The 23,829-nt window shown below is 38.9% G+C and overlaps 1 protein-coding gene across 1 annotated transcript in view; it reads right to left on the bottom strand.

Annotated features, from left to right (window-relative positions):
- Positions 1–23,478, bottom strand: part of LOC139766063 (glutamate receptor-like) — a 29,836-nt gene extending 6,358 nt beyond the window's left edge. The window contains exons 1-6 of the mRNA XM_071694217.1: positions 23,221–23,478; positions 22,940–23,087; positions 22,101–22,318; positions 21,687–21,838; positions 21,255–21,365; positions 4,119–4,279 (exon numbers count right to left, since the gene is read on the bottom strand). Coding sequence (XP_071550318.1) covers positions 4,119–4,279; positions 21,255–21,365; positions 21,687–21,838; positions 22,101–22,318; positions 22,940–23,087; positions 23,221–23,418 — 988 coding nt within the window. The 5' untranslated portion in view covers positions 23,419–23,478. The remainder of the gene's footprint in view (positions 1–4,118; positions 4,280–21,254; positions 21,366–21,686; positions 21,839–22,100; positions 22,319–22,939; positions 23,088–23,220) is intronic.
- Positions 23,479–23,829: the final 351 nt, after the last annotated feature.

The following is a 23,829-nucleotide window of genomic DNA, read 5'->3' as shown; positions in this document are numbered from 1 at the left end:
CAGACGAAAGAAATGGCCCAACCCACCCCCATACACATGTATATACATACGTCCGCACACGCAAATATACATACCTACACAGCTTTCCATGGTTTACCCAAACGCTTCACATGCCCCGATTCAATCCACTGACAGCACGTCAACCCCGGTATACCACATCGCTCCAATTCACTCTATTCCTTGCCCTCCTTTCACCCTCCTGCATGTTCAGGCCCCGATCATACAAAATTTTTTTCACTCCATCTTTCCACCTCCAATTTGGTCTCCCTCTTCTCCTCGTTCCCTACACCTCCGACACATATATCCTCTTGGTCAATATTTCCTCACTCATTCTCTCCATGTGCCCAAACCATTTCAAAACACCCTCTTCTGCTCTCTCAACCACGCTCTTTTTATTTCCACACATCTCTCTTACCCTTACGTTACTTACTCGATCAAACCACCTCACACCACACATTGTCCTCAAACATCTCATTTCCAGCACATCCATCCTCCTGCGCACAACTCTATCCATAGCCCACGCCTCGCAACCATACAACATTGTTGGAACCACTATTCCTTCAAACATACCCATTTTTGCTTTCCGAGATAATGTTCTCGACTTCCACACATTCTTCAAGGCTCCCAGAATTTTCGCCCCCTCCCCCACCCTATGATCCACTTCCGCTTCTATGGTTCCATCCGCTGCCAGATCCACTCCCAGATATCTAAAACACTTCACTTCCTCCAGTTTTTCTCCATTCAAACTCACCTCCCAATTGACTTGACCCTCAACCCTACTGTACCTAATAACCTTGCTCTTATTCACATTTACTCTTAACTTTCTTCTTTCAAACTCTTTACCAAACTCAGTCACCAGCTTCTGCAGTTTCTCACATGAATCAGCCACCAGCGCTGTATCATCAGCGAACAACAACTGACTCACTTCCCAAGCACTCTCATCCCCAACAGACTTCATACTTGCCCCTCTTTCCAAAACTCTTGCATTCACCTCCCTAACAACCCCATCCATAAACAAATTAAACAACCATGGAGACATCACACACCCCTGCCGCAAACCTACATTCACTGAGAACCAATCACTTTCCTCTCTTCCTACACGTACACATGCCTTACATCCTCGATAAAAACTTTTCACTGCTTCTAACAACTTGCCTCCCACTCCATATATTCTTAATACCTTCCACAGAGCATCTCTATCAACTCTATCATATGCCCTCTTCAGATCCATAAATGCTGCATACAAATCCATTTGCTTTTCTAAGTATTTCTCACATACATTCTTCAAAGCAAACACCTGATCCACACATCCTCTACCACTTCTGAAACCACAATGCTCTTCCCCAATCTGATGCTCTGTACATGCCTTCACCCTCTCAATCAATACCCTCTCATATAATTTACCAGGAATACTCAACAAACTTATACCTCTGTAATTTGAGCACTCACTCTTATCCCCTTTGCCTTTGTACAATGGCACTATGCACGCATTCCGCCAATCCTCAGGCACCTCACCCTGAGTCATACATACATTAAATAACCTTACCAACCAATCAACAATACAGTCACCCCCTTTTTTAATATATTCCACTGTAATACCATCCAAACCTGCTGCCTTGCCGGCTTTCATCTTCCGCAAAGCTTTTACTACCTCTTCTCTGTTTACCAAATCATTTTCCCTAACGCTCTCACTTTGCACACCACCTCGACCAAAACACCCTATATCTGCCACTCTATCATCAAACACATCCAACAAACCTTCAAAATACTCACTCCATCTCCTTCTCACATTTTTTTTTTTTTTTTCATACTATTCGCCATTTCCCGCGATAGCGAGGTAGCGTTAAGAACAGAGGACTGGGCCTTTGAGGGAATATCCTCACCTGGCCCCCTTCTCTGTTCCTTCTTTTGGAAAATTAAAAAAAAACGAGAGGGGAGGATTTCCAGCCCCCCGCTCCCTTCCCTTTTAGTCGCCTTCTACGACACGCAGGGAATACGTGGGAAGTATTCTTAATCCCCTATCCCCAGGGATTAAAAAAAAAAAAAAAAATATATATATATATATATATATATATATATATATATACCGTGAATGAAAGGTTGACAGCATACTCCTGTAGTACTGTTGAGCTAAAAACTTGACATTCCTAAGTTGCTACTACAGCTGTAGGTCCTCAACACACATCCCTGGATCACTTAGGACGGGCTCTTCATACTCTGATCTCAAGGACGATGTTAATCTTCTCATGGTCACTTATGTCTGTATATCAAAGCATGTAATGTTTTCTTCTAAGTCCGTCGAAGCAGTTTGATCACAGCACACCCGATAATTGAATAGGTGGGCAGACAGCCGAACTCCTGGATTTCCTTTCTTACCTAAGCTGTTACTATATCTGTGTTTATGCCCACGAACCGTACGGCAATTAGGGACTTAGAGCTGTCGTAGCAGCTTAGGAATGCAAGGTGCTTATCGCTAGTCCACTGGTAAGTTACCTATCTACCATTCTCGGTGGTCTGGTTCGAGTCTCGAGCGTGCGATGATGATATTGTTAAATTCTATTTGAATGTGAACATTTCATGTTCTGATACTTTGACTTTATCTAGATGACCTTGAATCGGTCTGCAGCGTCTTTGAGACTAGAGTGTGAGTGGACATTGCCACCCGAATTGGGCAACAGATATGGAAAGATGTTTCTTTACAAACGGATGCGTTGAACATTGAGATAAGTTACCGTATAAACTAGTAAATGAATACAAAAATACACACACACACACACACACACAGACACACACACACACACACACACACACACACACACACACACACACACACACACACACACACACACACACACACACACACACACACGATAAATCCCTTTTTCCGTTACAGTTTCCAAGGATGTATTGTGATACTGCCGAGAGTAGTATTGAGTAGTAAGATTTTATAGTACTATTTTTCTTTGCCTTATCATTCTCTCTCTCTCTCTCTCTCTCTCTCTCTCTCTCTCTCTCTCTCTCTCTCTCTCTCTCTCTCTCTCTCTCTCTCTCTCTCTCTCTCTCTCTCTCTCTCTCTCTCTCTCTCTCTCTCTCTCTCTCTCTCTCTCTCTCTCTCTCTCTCTCTCTCTCTCTCTCTCTCTCTCATACGTACTCGTCTATTTCATAATTTGATAAAACTTCTGAGAATTTTGAATTTTGAATGAAACAGAAGAGATGCTTCACTGAGGAGTCTTGTCATAATTCATAAAAGCACTCGAGCATTCAGCATACAGTAACAATATACTTATAAAATGTTTCATTGGATACATTCAAGTGATACTGTATTGTTTCTCTCAAGGATTTTAATAGAGTTTATGATAACATCATTTCAAGTTTCATAATATTTTACAGACACACATAAAGGCTTATAGCCTGCATAACGAAAAAGATTTAGAATATCTTCTGCATTGTCGAAAAAAGGTTGCCCATTTAGAATTTCACTATATCACAGGGCATTTACACACCTCTATAAGGTTCCATCATCTTTACCACCAGCTCTATAACACTTTTTAAAAGTCAGCAAGTATCTCTCAAGTTCACCAACCCATTTTTATGTTTTTCTATACATCCTGAAGGAGATTAAACTCGTTCTTGAAGGTTACAAGTATCCTTTCAAAGGATTTTTTACGTAAAAGTTAGAAAACATACCCTTAAAGTTTCATCACATTTAATATGTCTTATAACAATTCACAAAATCTACAGAAGTTCCAGCGTTCCTTGTAAATGACTGAATATACCACGAAGACTTTCATATTTTGAAAAGACCTTCCTTGCAAGGGATATTAATATATCAAAAAATATCCCTTTAATATCTGTACACATTCAATGAAATTAACATGGCTTACATTATCTTTATCATATCCATCATTCACAGATAACCCTATAGAGTTTCAGTGCGTTTCCCAGGAACTTCAGCATATCCACAAAGACTTTAAGTACACCATTTAAGTCTTAATGGTACATCGTAGGTGCCTCAAAATATCCCCCAAAGAGTTTTCATATACCATGCAAAGGTTTCGGTGAACCTTCTAAAAGCTTCAATCAAACTTCTGGGGATTTAAACATATCCCCAGACATACCTCCCAGGAGGACGAGGAGTGTACCAACGAATGACTGAAGGTTAAGAGGAGATACGCCGTCCCGACGGCTGGCACCAGGGGGCCGGAGGCAGTACGAGGTGTTGGTGACCTGAGACTCCAGCCACTTGGCTACAACACCCGCTTGCCTTACACTGCGGATACTGAAACGAGATGTGTGGAAACTGATCTTTGACTGCAGAAGTAGTAGTAATAGTAATAGTGTTAGAATGTAGCAGAGAGATTATGCCTGAGTCCAGTTATTATCAAGACGCATATATAAAGCTAAGGAAGCAATATAAGATACATATGACTCTTAAGTTCAAAAGGACGACTAAATTCAGTGTGGTGCACAGATTACATTTTCCACGATCACGAAAACATCATCTTTGTGGAAAATATTTTTTCTTCAACAGATAACTGTAATACATATGATGTAATGAAAAGAAACCATTAACTTTATGTACTTATTGTTGCCTGTATATGTGATAAGTTCCTTGCCTCAACAGTACTTGTGGCAACTCCGCACTGGTAGTGAAGGTACTCCAAATATGGGAAGGAAATGATAAAAGTGTGTGGGGGACACGAAAGATGAACAAGATGAAACAAAAACATGTACTTCTTAAAGGCAATTAAAGGTTAAGTTATTGAAATACAGGTAATAATGATGAAACGAAGTAGACGTATTTCTCCTGAGCTCATTGTTCGCCTTTGCGTTATGAAGAATGGCGCCTACTCAATGGTTTAGCTGAACTAGCCAATTCATTTGGGACTTTCTTATTAAGGAAGAGAGTAAGTTCATTTCTTGTTTGTTCTGCAAGCTATTCGAAAAACTGAAATCAGAAGTTAGGGAAAATTGTAAGGTAGTAGAAAACTATGCGAAAATGATGCAGGCTTTGTCATTGCAAAAGCAGTTGATATACAGGACTATGAATCATTTGTGAAAAATAAGGTAAAGAAATTAGAAAATAGGTTGGTGGTCATATAGGCAAAGTCAGAGGATAAATGTACCTTCCAACCTGCTAGGATGACTTGTCGACTAGCAGAAGTTCAGAAGAAATAAGTATAACTTACTAGATGAAGAAATTTCTTTATAAACGGAATTGGAGAAGAAATTTGTTCGTTCCCGGCCGAAAATTGGAAAGTGTTTTTGGGAATTTCTGTTATTGTCTCAAACGTTCCCGAAAATGTAACGTTTGTTATCCACCTGGGACAAACAATAATGTCAATGGGAAATCTAATGAAATTTAAACAAAATGATAGGATTTCACCTGTACGTAGGACGAGAGAAGTATGAAGTTAGTCGTATAGCGATGGCTACCCAGATATGGCTTCAATTGTTGTTCACCCAGCAAGAGACTTGATACCCAATCATTTGGTACATTAATGACAGAAAATAGTGATTTGGTTCAAGATAACAAAGACATGGTAAGGACTTTAAACAACTGCATTCTTTTGTATCTCTGTTTAGAAATAAAGGCGTAACTCTGAAAGGGAAGGGAAGCGTTTGGGACATACTGACATACATTTTGGCACATTCTATCAGCATCAAATGGAACGAAATAACTAAATCCTCCTTTTTGTATAGAATAAGAGAAAACTCAGTGATATCTATTCTTGGTCAAGGAGTTACAGATAATGAATAAATTAGATTTACTCAGTGCAATGGTCTTGATTTATAACGTGTCTTGGTCTTATACTATATTTATGTCTTTCAAGTCTAATATAAAGATCCTTACCAATTTTCCCAATTTAACATATTATAGCTTTTGTAAGGTATTATGTAAACACGACCCGCAGGATTTTCTGGCGAGTTTTTGCTGAAGATATTCTTTATAGTATTGTTATTTCTAAAGGTTATATTTACATTAGATGATCCAAGGAACCAGGTAAATAATATATAGTTATCCCTAAATGAGAGAACTAAAAGATTCCTGGTATCAAGAGGAGCTTTGTGGTTAACTCTATAAATGATTTTTTTGCTAATTTAAGAGCTTTATCAGTGAAAGATCTAGAATATCTTAACATGGATCTTGTAGAATATATCTTCTCAAAACTTATCATCAACAAAATTGTGGACTCTGTATATGTAATGCCCTAAGGAACATGAACTGGAATGATGATTATCTAACTTTGTCATGTTGAGCTGAATGATAATGAATATATGAACAAACATGTTTCTATCCCTATGGATCATGCAAATTTAATGATAACATACAACTAATTTCCACTCCGACAGGAAATTTCATAGAAGGTAGTATATTGTTAAATAAAGGAGAAATGTTATAAATATCTTCTTGTTAACCAAACACAAAAACCATCATCTACATACCTAAACCAAATTGCCTTTGAGGGTATGATATCCATTAGTAATTTTGTTTTAAAGCATTCCATGTAAGTATTACTTAGTTCTCCCATTTAGTGAAAATTTCATATTACTTCCAGGGATGCTTGAATCCTTTAATGTAAATAAAACCTTCAGCAATAACAATGATATAAAGAATATCTACATCAGAAACTCGCAATTTTTTCTGCGGGCATTGTTTAAAGAATGCCATGTAAAAGCAGTAATATGCTATATATTGGGCAGACTGGTAAGGATCTCTATCGTGGACTTGAGCAACACAAATAAAGTATGAGAAAAGATCAAGGATCAAATACTTTGCTTCATCATAGCAAAAAAATATTACAATTGTACTAATTGGCGAAACAACTTCAAATTTCAACTGTACCTCGTTGACCAAGAGAAATATATGGATCTTTTCTTATTAGATACGCAACCAATTAATGTTACTATCATTATGATAATCATTATTAATTTTTTTTTTCTTTTTTTTTTTCCGCTGTCTCCCGCGTTTGCGAGGTAGCGCAAGGAAACAGACGAAAGAAATGGCCCAACCCACCCCCATACACATGCACATACATACGTCCACACACGCAAATATACATACCTACACAGCTTTCCATGGTTTACCCCAGACGCTTCACATGCCTTGATTCAATCCACTGACAGCACGTCAACCCCGGTATACCACATCGCTCCAATTCACTCTATTCCTTGCCCTCCTTTCACCCTCCTGCATGTTCAGGCCCCGATCACACAAAATCTTTTTCACTCCATCTTTCCACCTCCAATTTGGTCTCCCTCTTCTCCTCGTTCCCTCCACCTCCGACACATATATCCTCTTGGTCAATCTTTCCTCACTCATTCTCTCCATATGCCCAAACCATTTCAAAACACCCTCTTCTGCTCTCTCAACCACGCTCTTTTTATTTCCACACATCTCTCTTACCCTTACGTTACTTACTCGATCAAACCACCTCACACCACACATTGTCCTCAAACATCTCATTTCCAGCACATCCATCCTCCTGCGCACAACTCTATCCATAGCCCACGCCTCGCAACCATACAACATTGTTGGAACCACTATTCCTTCAAACATACCCATTTTTGCTTTCCGAGATAATGTTCTCGACTTCCACACATTGTTCAAGGCTCCCAGAACTTTCGCCCCCTCCCCCACCCTATGATCCACTTCCGCTTCCATGGTTCCATCCGCTGCCAGATCCACTCCCAGATATCTAAAACACTTCACTTCCTCCAGTTTTTCTCCATTTAAACTCACCTCCCAATTGACTTGACCCTCAACCCTACTGTACCTAATAACCTTGCTCTTATTCACATTTACTCTTAACTTTCTTCTTTCACACACTTTACCAAACTCAGTCACCAGCTTCTGCAGTTTCTCACATGAATCAGCCACAAGCGCTGTATCATCAGCGAACAACAACTGACTCACTTCCCAAGCTCTCTCATCCACAACAGACTTCATACTTGCCCCTCTTTCCAAAACTCTTGCATTCACCTCCCTAACAACCCCATCCATAAACAAATTAAACAACCATGGAGACATCACACACCCCTGCCGCAAACCTACATTCACTGAGAACCAATCACTTTCCTCTCTTCCTACACGTACACATGCCTTACATCCTCGATAAAAACTTTTCACTGCTTCTAACAACTTGCCTCCCACACCATATATTCTTAATACCTTCCACAGAACATCTCTATCAACTCTATCATATGCCTTCTCCAGATCCATAAATGCTACATACAAATCCATTTGCTTTTCTAAGTATTTCTCACATACATTCTTCAAAGCAAACACCTGATCCACACATCCTCTACCACTTCTCAAACCACACTGCTCTTCCCCAATCTGATGCTCTGTACATGCCTTTACCCTCTCAATCAATACCCTTCCATATAATTTACCAGGAATACTCAACAAACTTATACCTCTGTAATTTGAGCACTCACTCTTATCCCCTTTGCCTTTGTACAATGGCACTATGCACGCATTCCGCCAATCCTCAGGCACCTCACCATAAGTCATACCTACATTAAATAACCTTACCAACCAGTCAACAATACAGTCACCCCCTTTTTTTAATAAATTCCACTGCAATACCATCCAAACCTGTTGCCTTGCCGGCTTTCATCTTCCGCAAAGCTTTTACTCCCTCTTCTCTGTTTACCAAATCATTTTTCCTAACCCTCTCACTTTGCACACCACCTCGACCAAAACACCCTATATCTGCCACTCTATCATCAAACACATTCAACAAACCTTCAAAATACTCGCTCCATCTCCTTCTCACATCACCACTACTTGTTATCACCTCCCCATTTGCACCCTTCACTGAAGTTCCCATTTGCTCCCTTGTCTTACGCACTTTATTTACCTCCTTCCAGAACATCTTTTTATTCTCCCTAAAATTAAATGATACTCTCTCACCCCAACTCTCATTTGCCCTTTTTTTCACCTCTTGCACCTTTCTCTTGACCTCCTGTCTCTTTCTTTTATACATCTCCCACTCAATTGCATTTTTTCCCTGCAAAAATCGTCCAAATGCCTCTCTCTTCTCTTTCACTAATACTCTCACTTCTTCATCCCACCACTCACTACCCTTTCTAATCAACCCGCCTCCCACTCTTCTCATGCCACAAGCATCTTTTGCGCAAGACATCACTGATTCCCTAAATACATCCCATTCCTCCCCCACTCCCCTTACTTCCATTGTTCTCACCTTTTTCCATTCTGTACTCAGTCTCTCCTGGTACTTCCTCACACAAGTCTCCTTCCCAAGCTCACTTACTCTCACCACCCTCTTCACCCCAACATTCACTCTTCTTTTCTGAAAACCCATACCAATCTTCACCTTAGCCTTCACAAGATAATGATCAGACATCCCTCCAGTTGCACCTCTCAGCACATTAACATCCAAAAGTCTCTCTTTCGCGCGCCTGTCAATTAACACGTAATCCAATAACGTTCTCTGGCCATCTCTCCTACTTACATAAGTATACTTATGTATATCTCGCTTTTTAAACCAGGTATTCTCAATCATCAGTCCTTTTTCAGCACATAAATCTACAAGCTCTTCACCATTTCCATTTACAACACTGAACACCCCATGTATACCAATTATTCCCTCAACTGCCACATTACTCACCTTTGCATTCAAATCACCCATCACTATAACCCGGTCATTATTAATGTTGCTACTATTATCATTATTATCATCACTATTATATTATTGTTATTATTATCATTATTATTATCATTATTATTATTATTATCATTATCATTATTATCATTATTATTATTATTATTATTATTATTATTATTATTATTATTATTACTATTACTATTATTATTATTATTACTATTATTATTACTATCATTGTTATTATTATTATTATTATTATCATTATTATTATTATTATTATTATTATTATTATTATCATTATTATTATTATTACTATTATTATTATTATTATTATTATTATTATTATCATTATTATTATTATTATTATTATTATTATTATTATTATTATTATTATTATTATTATTATTATGATTGTTATCATTATTATTATTATTATTACTATAATTATTACTATTATCATCATCATCATCATTATCATTATTATCATTATTATCATCATTGTTATCATCATCATCATCGTTATTATGCTTAACTACCGTCTCCCGCGTTAGCGAAGAAGCGCAAGGAAACAGACGAGGAATGGCCCAACCCACCCACACACGCACATATACATACACGTACATTTCAATTAGTGTATAGATATACATAGACATCCATACTTGCTGCTTTCATCCATTCTCGCCGCCACCCCGCCACACACGAAACAGCAACCATCCCTTCCTCCAGCGAGGCAGCGCCAGGGACAGACAAAAACTGCCACATTCGCTCAAACTCATTCTCTAGCTGTTATGTGTAATGCACCGAAACCATATCTTCATTTCTACATCAAATCCCCATAAAATATTCCATGGTTTACCCCAGACGCTTCACATGCCCTGGTTCAATCCATAGACAGCACGTCGACCCCTGTATACCATATGGTTCCTATCCACTCCATTTCTTCCACGCCTTTCACCCTCATGTATGTTCAAGCCCCGATCGCACAAAATCTTTTTCATTTCATCTTTCCACCTCCAATTTGGTCTCCCACTTCTCCTTCTTCCCTCCACCTCTGACACATATATCCGCTTTGTCAACCTTTCCTTGCTCATTCTCTTCATGTGTCCAAACTATTTCAACACACCCTCTTCTGCTCGCTCAACCACACTTTTTGTTCCCACCCATCCCTCTTAACCTTTCATTACTTACTCGATCAAACCACCTTACACCACATATTGTCCTCAAACATTTCATCTCCAGCATATCCACCTTCCTCCGGACACTCCTATCTATAACCCATGCCTTACAACCATATAACATTGTTAGAACCACTATTCCTTCAAACATATCCAATTTTACTCTACGGCATAACGTTCTCTTGTTCCACACATTATTCACTGCTCCCAGAACCTCTGCTCCCTTCCCCATCCTGTTAGTCACCACCGCTTTCATGGATCCACCCGCCGCTAAGTCCACTCCAAGATACCTAAAACACTTCACTTCCTTCACTTTCTCTCCACTCAAACTTACTTCCAAATTAACTTGTCCCTAAACCCTATTGAAAAACTTGAGCGTTTGTTGAGTGTGTTTGATTATAGAGTGGCAGATTTGGGGTGTTTTGGTCGGGGTAGTGTGCGAAATGAGAGGATCGGAAGAGTGGTTTGGTGTACACATAAGAGGTAGTGAAATCTCTGCGGAAGATGAAAGCCGGCAATAAAGTGGGTTTGGATGGTATTGCAGTGGAATTAGAAAAAAAAAAAAAGTGATGACTGTGTTGTTAACTGGCTGGTGACGATACTCAGTGCATGTATGGTTCATTCAGAAGTGCCTGTAGATTGGCGAAATGCATGCATAGTGCCACTGTACTAAGGCAAAGGGGATAAAGGTTAGTTTTCAAATTACAGAGGTATATATCTCTTGGGTATTCGTGGGAAATTATACAGGAGGGTAATGGCTGAGAGGGTAAAGCCATGTACAGAGCATCAGATTGGGGTAAGAGCAGTGGTGTTTCAGAGGTGATAGATTGTGTGTGGATCAAGTGTTTCCTTTGAAAATGTATGCGAGAAATACTTAAAAATCAAATGGATTTCATGTAGCATTTATGGATCTGGAGAAAGCATATGATAGGTTAGATAGAGAAGTTTTGTGGAAGGTTTAAAGACTATATGATGTGGGAAGTAAGTTGCTAGACGCAGTGAAAAGTTTTTACCAAGGATGTAAGGCATGTGTACGAGTAGGAAGAGAGGAAAGTAATTGATTCCCTGTGAATGTCGGTTTGCGGTGGGGGTGTTTGATTTGTCTATAGAGCGTTCACGAGAGAGGAGAGTATGCAATCTGTGCTGAGATGAGAGGGCTTGGGAAGTGAGTCAGTTGTTGTTGTCTGATGATGCAGCGCTTGTGGATGATTCAGGTGAGAATCAGAAAAAGTTGGTGAGTTGGTGATTGAGTTTGGTAAAGGGAGTAAAAGAATAGGTTATTTATATATATATATATATATATATATATATATATATATATATATATATATATATATATATATATATATATATATATATATATATATATATATATATTCGTATGAGTCCACGGGGAAAATAAAACACGAAAAGTTCCCAAGTGCATTTTCGTGTAATAATCACATCATCAGAGGAGACACAAGAGAGAAATATAACAGTCAGTTGATATACATCGAAGAGACGAAGCTAGGACGCCATTTGGTAAACATGTGATTGTCCAAAACGTACAAAGAGCGTTCATAAACTTATCATTTTACAACTTTTATCAATAATAAAGTTATCTAATTTGTATAGACCATCACTAATATTAATATTATAATTCTTTGTGTATTTAATAATAGAATATTCAAAGATATTTCTCTTGGTAGTAAAGTTAGAGTTAATAACTGAGATGTCGTTACTCCAGTCAATACAATGATCATTGTTTTTAACGTGATTAAACAAGACATTTGATTTTTGTCCCGTTCTTATACTATATTCATGTTGCTTAAGTCTAACAGAGAGATCCTTACCAGTCTGACAAACATAGAATTTATCATAATTTCCACAAGGCACTTTATAGATGCATCCAAGAGAGCTTTCTGGTGAATTCCTGATTAAGATATTCTTTATAGTATTATTGTTGCGAAAGGCAACATTTACATTAAAGGATTTACGCAACATGTGGAGCAAGGTGAAATCATTATCAAAAGGGAGAACAAAGATTCTTGGTGTCAATGGGAGGTTTGGGCTCAACTCTATAAAATGATTTCGTTGCTAACTTAAAGGATTTATCAATGAAAGATCTAGGGTACTTTGACTTAGATCCAATAGAATATATCTTCTCAAACTCATCATCAATAAACTCTGGACTGGAAATACGTAATACCCTAAGGAACATAGATTTAAATGATGATAATTTAACTTTGTCATGTTGAGATGAGTAATAATGAATATATGAGCATACATTAGTGGGTTTTCTGTATATGCTAAACTTAAACTTGTTTCCTTATCTATGGATCATGCAATCTAATAAGGGTAACATACCATTATTTTCATTTTCTACAGTAAAATTGATGGAAGGTACTATATTGTTAAGTAAGGGGAGAAATTTTTGTAAATTTTCATTTGTTGGCCAAACACGAAGAACATCATCTACATACCTAAACCAAATTACATTAGAAGGTAAGATATACTTTAGTAATTTTGTCTCAAAAAATTCCATATAAAGATTACTTAGTACAGGTGAAGAGGGTTACCCATTGCCATACCAAATTTTTGAGCATAATAATTTCTATTAAATTGAAATACACAGTCTTTTATACACAATTTTATCAGTTCATTGAAATTAGACTTTGAAACAGGTAAATGAATATCATCCAAACATCAAATAAATATTCTAAAGGTCATCAACTGGAACTTTAGTGAAAAGTGAGGAAACATCAAAGCTAACTAGTTTGAAATCAAAATTAACATTGATATTGTTTAGCTTGTTGACTAAATTTATATTGTTCATGATATTAGAATTTGATACCTTACCCACTAAAGGGCTTAATAAAGAAACTAACCATTTTGACAATTTATATGTGATGGAGCCTACTGAACTCACCATAGGTCTTGCTGGAAAATTGTGTATATATGTTTTGATAAGTCCATAGGGCATTGCAAATTTGCAGTCCAGAATCTATTGATGATGAGTTTGAGAAGATATATTCTCTTGGATCTAAGTTAAAGTACCCTAGATCTTTCATTGATAAATCCCTTAACTTGGCAAAGAAATCACTTTATAGCGTTGATACCAAACCTCCCATTGACACCAAGAATCTTTTAGTTCTCCCTTTTAATAATAATTTCACTTTGCTTCCCATGTTGCTTAAATCCTTTAATGTAAATGTTGCTTATAGCAACAATAATACTATAAAGAATATGATAACCAGGAATTCACCAGGAAATTCTCTTGGATGCATCTATAAAGTGCCTCGCGGAAACTGTGATAAATTTAATGTTGGTCAGACTGGTAAAGATCTTTCTGATAGACTTAATCAACATAAATATAGTATAAGAACGGGACAAGAATCAAATGCCTTGTTTAATCATGTTAAAAACTATGATCATTGTATTCACTGGAGTAACGCCATCTCAGTTATTAACTCTAACTCCATTACCAAGAGAAGTGTCATTGAATCTTTTATTATCAAATACACAAAGAATTATAATCTTAATATTAGTGATGGTCTATACAAATTAGATAACTTTATTGTTGAAAAAATTGTAAAATGATAACTTTATGAACGCTGGTTGTATGTTTTGGACAATCACTTGTTTACCAAATGGTGCCCTAGCTTCGTCTCTTCGATGTATATCAACTGACTGTTATATTTCTCTCTTGTGTCTCCCCTGATGATGTGATTATTACATGAAAGGTGCACTCGTTGTATGTTTTGGACAATCACTTGTTTACCAAATGGCGCCCTAGCTTCGTCTCTTCGATGTATATCAACTGACAGTCATAATTCTCTCTCGAGTCTCACCTGATGATGTGATTATTACAAGAGAGGTGCACTTGGCAACTTATCGTGTTTCATTTTCCCCGTGGACTCATAGGAATATCTTGATCACGCGCAAAATTGCGATCCTCTCCAATATATATATATATATATATATATATATATATATATATATATATATATATATATATATATATATATATATATATATATATATATATATATTTTTTTTTTTTTTTTCTTTTTTTTTTATACTTTGTCGCTGTATCCCGCGTTTGCGAGGTAGCGCAAGAAAACAGACGAAAGAAATGGCCCAACCCCCCCATACACATGTATATACATACGTCCACACACGCAAGTATACATACCTACACAGCTTTCCATGGTTTACCCCAGACGCTTCACATGCCTTGATTCAATCCACTGACAGCACGTCAACCCCGGTATACCACATCGCTCCAATTCACTCTATTCCTTGCCCTCCTTTCACCCTCCTGCATGTTCAGGCCCCGATCACACAAAATCTTTTTCACTCCATCTTTCCATCTCCAATTTGGTCTCCCTCTTCTCCTTGCTCCCTCCACCTCGGACACATATATCCTCTTGGTCAATCTTTCCTCAATCATCCTCTCCATGTGCCCAAACCACTTCAAAACACCCTCTTCTGCTCTCTCAACCACGCTCTTTTTATTTCCACACATCTCTCTTACCCTTACGTTACTCACTCGATCAAACCACCTCACACCACACATTGTCCTCAAACATCTCATTTCCAGCACATCCATCCTCCTGCGCACAACTCTATCCATAGCCCACGCCTCGCAACCATACAACATTGTTGGAACCACTATTCCTTCAAACATACCCATTTTTGCTTTCCAAGATAATGTTCTCGACTTCCACACATTCTTCAAGGCCCCCAGAATTTTTGCCCCCTCCCCCACCCTATGATCCACTTCCGCTTCCATGGTTCCATCCGCAGCCAGATCCACTCCCAGATATCTAAAACACTTCACTTCCTCCAGTTTTTCTCCATTCAAACTCACCTCCCAATTGACTTGACCCTCAACCCTACTGTACCTAATAACCTTGCTCTTATTCACATTTACTCTTAACTTTCTTCTTCCACACACTTTACCAAACTCAGTCACCAGCTTCTGCAGTTTCTCACATGAATCAGCCACCAGCGCTGTATCATCAGCGAACAACAACTGACTCACTTCCCAAGCTCTCTCATCCCCAACAGACTTCATACTTGCCCCTCTTTCCAAAACTCTTGCATTTACCTCCCTAACAACCCCATCCATAAACAAATTAAACAACCATGGAGACATCACACACCCCTGCCGCAAACCTACATTCACTGAGAACCAATCACTTTCCTCTCTTCCTACACGTACACATGCCTTACATCCTCGATAAAAACTTTTCACTGCTTCTGACAACTTTCCTCCCACACCATATATTCTTAATACCTTCCAAAGAGCATCTCTATCAACTCTATCATATGCCTTCTCCAGATCCATAAATGCTACATACAAATCCATTTGCTTTTCTAAGTATTTCTCACATACATTCTTCAAAGCAAACACCTGATCCACACATCCTCTACCACTTCTGAAACCACACTGCTCTTCCCCAATCTGATGCTCTGTACATGCCTTCACCCTCTCAATCAATACCCTACCATATAATTTACCAGGAATACTCAACAAACTTATACCTCTGTAATTTGAGCATTTAGGGAATCAGTGATGGATTGCGCAAAAGATGCTTGTGGCATGAGAAGAGTGGGAGGTGGGTTGATTAAAAAGGGTAGTGAGTGGTGGGATGAAGAAGTAAGAGTATTAGTGAAAGAGAAGAGAGAGGCATTTGGACGATTTTTGCAGGGAAAAAATGCAATTGAGTGGGAGATGTATAAAAGAAAGAGACAGGAGGTCAAGAGAAAGGTGCAAGAGGTGAAAAAAAGGGCAAATGAGAGTTGGGGTGAGAGAGTATCATTAAATTTTAGGGAGAATAAAAAGATGTTCTGGAAGGAGGTAAATAAAGTGCGTAAGACAAGGGAGCAAATGGGAACTTCAGTGAAGGGCGCAAATGGGGAGGTGATAACAAGTAGTGGTGATGTGAGAAGGAGATGGAGTGAGTATTTTGAAGGTTTGCTGAATGTGTTTGATGATAGAGTGGCAGATATAGGGTGTTTTGGTCGAGGTGGTGTGCAAAGTGAGAGGGTTAGGGAAAATGATTTGGTAAACAGAGAAGAGGTAGTGAAAGCTTTGCGGAAGATGAAAGCAGGCAAGGCAGCAGGTTTGGATGGTATTGCAGTGTAATTTATTAAAAAAGGGGGTGACTGTATTGTTGACTGGTTGGTAAGGTTATTTAATGTATGTATGACTCATGGTGAGGTGCCTGAGGATTGGCGAAATGCGTGCATAGTGCCATTGTACAAAGGCAAAGGGGATAAGATTGAGTATATATATATATATATATATATATATATATATATATATATATATATATATATATATAAATATAAATATATATATATATATATATATATATATATATATATATATATATATATATATATATATATATATATATATATATATATATATATATATATATACATATAACATATGTAAGGCATGTGTACGTGTAGGAAGAGAGGAAAGTGATTGGTTCTCAGTGAATGTAGGTTTGCGGCAGGGGTGTGATGTCTCCATGGCTGTTTAATTTGTTTATAGATGGGGTTGTTAGGGAGGTGAATGCAAGAGTTTTGGAAAGAGGGGCAAGTATGCAGTCTGTTGTGGATGAGAGAGCTTGGGAAGTGAGTCAGTTGTTGTTCGCTGATGATACAGTGCTGGTGGCTGATTCATGTAAGAAACTGCAGAAGCTGGTGACTGAGTTTGGTAAAGTGTGTGAAAGAAGAAAGTTAAGAGTAAATGTGAATAAGAGCAAGGTTATTAGGTACAGTAGGGTTGGGGGTCAAGTCAATTGGGAGGTAAGTTTGAATGGAGAAAAACTGGAGGAAGTAAAGTGTTTTAGATATCTGGGAGTTGATCTGGCAGCGGATGGAACCATGGAAGTGGAAGTAAATCATAGGATGGGGGAGGGGGCGAAAATTCTGGGAGCCTTGAAGAATGTTTGGAAGTCGAGAACATTATCTCGGAAAGCAAAAATGGATATGTTTGAAGGAATAGTGGTTCCAACAATGTTGTATGGTTGCGAGGCGTGGGCCATGGACAGAGTTGTGCGCAGGAGGGTGGATGTGCTGGAAATGAGATGTTTGAGGACAATATGTGGTGTGAGGTGGTTTGATCGAGTAAGTAATGTAAGGGTAAGAGAGATGTGTGCAAATAAAAAGAGTGTGGTTGAGAGAGCAGAAGAGGGTGTTTTGAAATGGTTTGGTCACATGGAGAGAATGAGTGAGGAAAGATTGACCAAGAGGATATATGTGTCAGAGGTGGAGGGAACGAGGAGAAGTGGGAGACCAAATTGGAGTTGGAAAGATGGAGTGAAAAAGATTTTGAGTGATCGGGGCCTGAACGTGCAGGAGGGTGAAAGGCGTGCAAGGAATAGAGTGAATTGGAACGATGTGGTATACCGGGGTCGACGTGCTGTCAATGGATTGAACCAGGGCATGTGAAGCATCTGGGATAAACATTGGAAAGTTGTGTGGGGCTTGGATGTGGAAAGGGAGCTGTGGTTTCAGTGCATTATCACATGACAGCTAGAGACTGAGTGTGAACGAATGGGGCCTTTGGTGTCTTTTCCTAGCGCTACCTCGCACACATGAGGGGGAAGGGGGTTGTTATTCCATGTGTGGCGAGGTGGCGATGGGAAACAAATAAAAGCAGACAGTATGAATTATGTACATGTGTATATATATATATATATGTCTGTGTGTGTATATATATGTGTACATTGAAATGTATAGGTATGTATATTTGCGTGTGTGGACGTGTATGTCTATACATGTGTATGTGTGCGGGTTGGGCCATTCTTTCGTCTGTTTCCTTGTGCTACCTCGCTAACGCGGGAGACAGCGACAAAGCAAAATAAATAAATATAAAATATTCCTATGAGTCCACGGGACAAGAATCCCTTAAGTTAGCAAAGAAATCATTTTATAGAGTTGAGCCCAAACCTCCCATTGACACCAAGAATCTTTTAGTTCTCCCTTTTAATAATAATTTGACTTTGCTTCCCATGTTGCTTAAATTCTTTAATGTAAAAATGTTGCCTTTAGCAACAATAATAGTATAAAGTATATCTTAATAAGGAATTCACCAGAAAATTCTCTTGGTTGCATCTATAAAGTTCCTTGTGGAAACTGTGGTAACTTTTATGTTGGTCAGGCTGGGAAGGATCTTTCTGTTAGACTTAAGCAACATAGATATAGTATAAGAACGGGACAAGAATCAAATGCCTTGTTTAATCATGTTAAGAACTATGATCATTGTATTGACTGGAGTAACGCCATCTCAGTTGTTAACTCTAACTCTATTACCAAGAGAAATATCATTGAATCTTCTATTATCAAATAAACAAAAGAATTATAATCTTAATATTAGAGATGGTCTGTACAAATTAGATAACTTTATTGTTGATAAGATTTGTAAAATGATAAGTTTATGAACGCTCGTTGTATGTTTTGGACAACCACATGTTTACCAAATGGCGTCCTAGCTTCGTCTCCTCGATGTATATGAACTGACTGTTATACTTCTCTCTTGTGTATCCCCTGATGATGTGATTATTACACGAAAGTGCACTTGGGAACTTTTCGTGTTTCATTTCCCCCGTGGACTCATAGGAATATCTTGATCACGCGCAAAATTGTGATTTTTTCCAATATATATATATATATATATATATATATATATATATATATATATATATATATATATATATATATATTTTTTTTATTCATATTTTTTATTTTGCTTTGTCGCTGTCTCCCGCGTTTGCGAGGTAGCGCAAGGGAACAGACGAAAGAAAGGGCCCAACCCAGCCCCATACACATGTATGCGTCCACACACGCAAATATACATACCTATACATCTCAATGTACACATACATATACACACACAGACATATACATATATACACATGTACATAATTCATACTGTCTGCCTTTATTTATTCCCATCGCCAACCTCGCCACACATGGAATAACATCCCCCTCCCCCCCTCATGTGTGCGAGGTAGCGCTAGGAAGACAACAAAGGCCCCATTCGTTCACACTCAGTCTCTAGCTGCCATGTAATAATGCCCGAGACCACAGCTCCTTTTTCACATCCAGGCCCCACAGAACTTTCCATGGTTTACTCCACACGCTTCACATGCCCTGATTCAATCCATTGACAGCACGTCGACCCCGGTATACCACATCGATCCAATTCACTCTATTTCTTGCACGCCTTTCACCCTCCTGCATGTTCAGGCCCCGATCACTCAAAATATTTTTCACTCCATCTTTCCACCTCCAATTTGGTCTCTCACTTCTCCTCGTTCCCTCCACCTCCGACACATATATCCACTTGGACAATCTTTCCCCACTCATTCTCTCCATGTGCCCAAACCATTTCAAAACACCCTCTTCTGCTCTCTCAACTATGCTCTTTTTATTTCCACACATCTCTCTTCCCCTTACATTACTTACTCGATCAAACCACCTCACACCACATATTGTCCTCAAACATCTCATTTCCAGCACATCCATCCTCCTGCGCACTACTCTATCCATAGCCCACTCCTCGCAACCATACAACATTGTTGGAACCACTATTCCTTCAAACATAGCCATTTTTGCTTTCCGAGATAATGTTCTCGAGTTGCAAACATTCTTCAAGGCTCTCTCTCTCTCTCTCTCTCTCTCTCTCTCTCTCTCTCTCTCTCTCTCTCACATATGCGCACTCTCCCTTCTTTTCTGTCTCTCCTTATTCCCCCAGTCGCTCTCTCATCCTCCCTAACACTCTCTCACTTTTATATTAATCGTTATCATCCCTCAATCTCAAAATATATATAGAATCGAGTTGAATATTAGGCTACTGAAAATTCACATTGGTACACGAACTCGACAAACGGCTTTAACAGTAGTTTGGAGGTTGCTTGTATAACAAGTAATCATATTCACCCTCAAAGTGTGCCCAGTCGTCTGTTGCTATTCGAATATCTTTGTGTTCTCTTGTACAATCTTGTGTTCAGGTAAGTGATTATATAAACTTGAAGTAATCACAAGGACAGCTCTATTAACTACACAAGGTTATACAACGCTTTTCGTGATCATATTAATCGTCGTTTAAGAACAACGTCAATGTTTTGTTCCCTGTGAAATATGTCTGTGTCAAATGTTAGACACTTGTGCTACTCCCCTAACCTTCCTCTATTTCCGGTACCTTGACTACCGCAGCGGCGTTGCCCCGAGACTGAGTGACCTTTGAGGTCAGGAACATTCTATATGCGTCCAACTGTACCATTATAGCTTCAATGTATAAAGAAAAAATAGCGTCAAATCTATAATCTACACAAAACGATAGATTTCATTTAATCTAAAACTTTAGTTACCTACACCGTAGTGATCACATGAAGAGCTTCACCACGCTCGGCTGTCGTCCTAGATCGACAAAACTTACATTTTATTGACACTTGGGAGATAGGACGAGTTTCTCTTGAAAGCCATTGCCATGATCGCGTTAGTGTAGACCCTCTGCTTGGCGATGTACAGGTGACACTTCCCATGTGTGCTGGAAAGGAACAAATATGATACAGGAAACCAGTTCCTGATCAAAGCGCTAACATTGTCATCAACGCAAAAGGACTAAAACATGACTGAGGTAAAGCAGTTTTCTTATCATGTAAGATGGAAATTATCGGTGTGGCAACAACAGTTGTAGATAAAGAATCTCAAAAACAGAGAATCATCTTTCACAATGTGTAAGCTGACGACCAAGCAAGAATAACTGTTGTTAGGATTTTAAGAGAATTTTCTTTGTGTGTTTTTACATCAACATAGTAGAAACATGCCTCTTTCAGACCCACTACCTACAACACGTCATGTGGATCACCTGAAATCCCAGGACATAGCCATCTTTATGGTGGTCTCGTCACAGACGGCGGCGTACTCCCCGCTAGCGATGGCCTCTCGCGCCGCCCAGCAGTCAGGGAAAGTGCCAGACATTTCTGTTACCACCTTTTGCCTCACCGGCTCCCCAGACTCCTGCAAGTGAAAACCATTATTGTACTTGACTGTATTAATGATAATCATTGACTGAAGTTTGTGATTGCTTATAAAATAAAGCTCACTTGACGTTTTATGTCACAAATGAAATCTCTTCATTCACCATCTATATCAAGACAATAATAACCGGCATGATGGATTATCCTTAGCAAAAGAACTGGAATTATGTGCTCGTCACATTAGATATCCGTAGGAACCACAACGAGTACGTCTGTTATCTATAGGGTTTGTACAACATTACCATGAGATATTTTGGCGTCATCGCACCAGCCTCAAGGCGCCATGGAAGATCGGACTGTGCAACCAGGTCAGCCAGGGAGTCGATGGGGATGGTGACCCGAGGAAGGGTCAACATGGCCGTCAGGATGCCGCTGTAGGAGGTCATGAACACTAGGGACGCCAGCAGCCACGTAGTCACTATGAGGCGACCCCCGTCCCTCTGGGGCAGCCACTCACTGCCTGTGGCAGGGATGGAGGAAGGATGAACAAGCAAGGAAGGAAAAGTGTGCCAAGGGAAGATGAGCACAGTCAGGCAGGAAAAGTGAGAATGGAAACTTCTGAGGGATTGAGGTGAGATAGAAAAAGAAAAATATTTGGTATCAGTATATTAACCTGATTCACTTAAAAGTCTCAAAATCAAAAACCAAGCAGCACTTGACCAACTGGATGAGTGTTTATGACCATCCAAATTAGAATCCTGAATGCTATCTGCTAAATGCAGACTAATATCAGCAAACAAAAACAAATGATATAAGTTATCCTGGATATTGATATAAAAAGGGGGACAGAATAAGATCAAAATGACTTTGGTTTATAGATGTGAAACGAATCTGAGAAAGAATCAGTTGAATGATTCAGAAAGTGCAATAAGAAAATCGGAAAATCTTGTGTCACGAAAAGAGGTTTCGTGTCTGTACGTTGGATTGAATAAAATCAAATTTGAAAACAAATTAATCATTTGTCGACAAAATCATTCTTAAACCTAATGCAGCTGATCGTAAACATTACAGAGAAGCTGAAAACGTGTTATACAAACGAAGATTTTCTCCGACGGAATTCTCATTCAATATCTCAACTTACTCTCCAGTGTGACAGTCTGAAGTACCCAGGTGAAGACCTTGGAGGCGATGTTCTTGGTGGGTGTGTGGAACACCTTCCCTTCAGCCAACACTATGCACACCATGGCAATGCTGATGCTAAGCAAACTCAGGAGCACCAGCAGCCACACCTGGTGAGGATGGTTGGGATGTAATCATAAGCCACCAGTAGTCAGAGACTTAGGAAAAATCAAAGCATTTTGTACTTGCACGATTATTTGATAAGACAGCATGAATGACTCCCTTACATCTACAGAGATTTACCTGTGTTGTGAAAGGTTTGAGAAAGCCAGCGACATCACTTTCCAGACCAGGTCTAGCCATGACCAACGCCTGGTTGTCATTGTGTAAAGGCTCTGAGAAGTCGCTGATCGTCTCCCTCTGAGGAGTTACTGTGAAGGGACCTAAAGCAAACTCCACCTCCTGTATGATAACACACGTTCTATATGAGAACAGTGACATAATTTACTAAATTTTGTCAGTCAACTTCTTTCTCACACAAGTAATTAAAATACAATCTGGGAGAATCACATGGGTTCCTGTGTGGAGCAGCGTCACACAGGTAACTGAGGGAAGCAGTATCATCACACAGGTAAAACACTGGGAGAATCACATAGGTTCCTATGTGAGGAGTGTCATTAAAGGAGTATCTTTCCATTAAAGGCGACTTCGTCAAGGGAAATACAAATTTTGCTAACATCGGGAAGAACCATTTTCTTTTTTCAAGAAAAGGTATTTGATTATAAAATGTGTCTTTATCATACTGCCCATGATACAGAAGAGGTTGAAGGTTGTTAGTTTGTGTGATGAGAGAATGACATTTGTTTGAGAGAAGTGGTAAAAGTGAGTAACATTGATAAGCTGGCCTGTGTG

This window comes from Panulirus ornatus, chromosome 56, assembly GCF_036320965.1.
Source record: "Panulirus ornatus isolate Po-2019 chromosome 56, ASM3632096v1, whole genome shotgun sequence".
NCBI lineage: Eukaryota > Metazoa > Arthropoda > Malacostraca > Decapoda > Palinuridae > Panulirus > Panulirus ornatus.
This window is presented reverse-complemented; position numbering and strand designations above follow the sequence as displayed.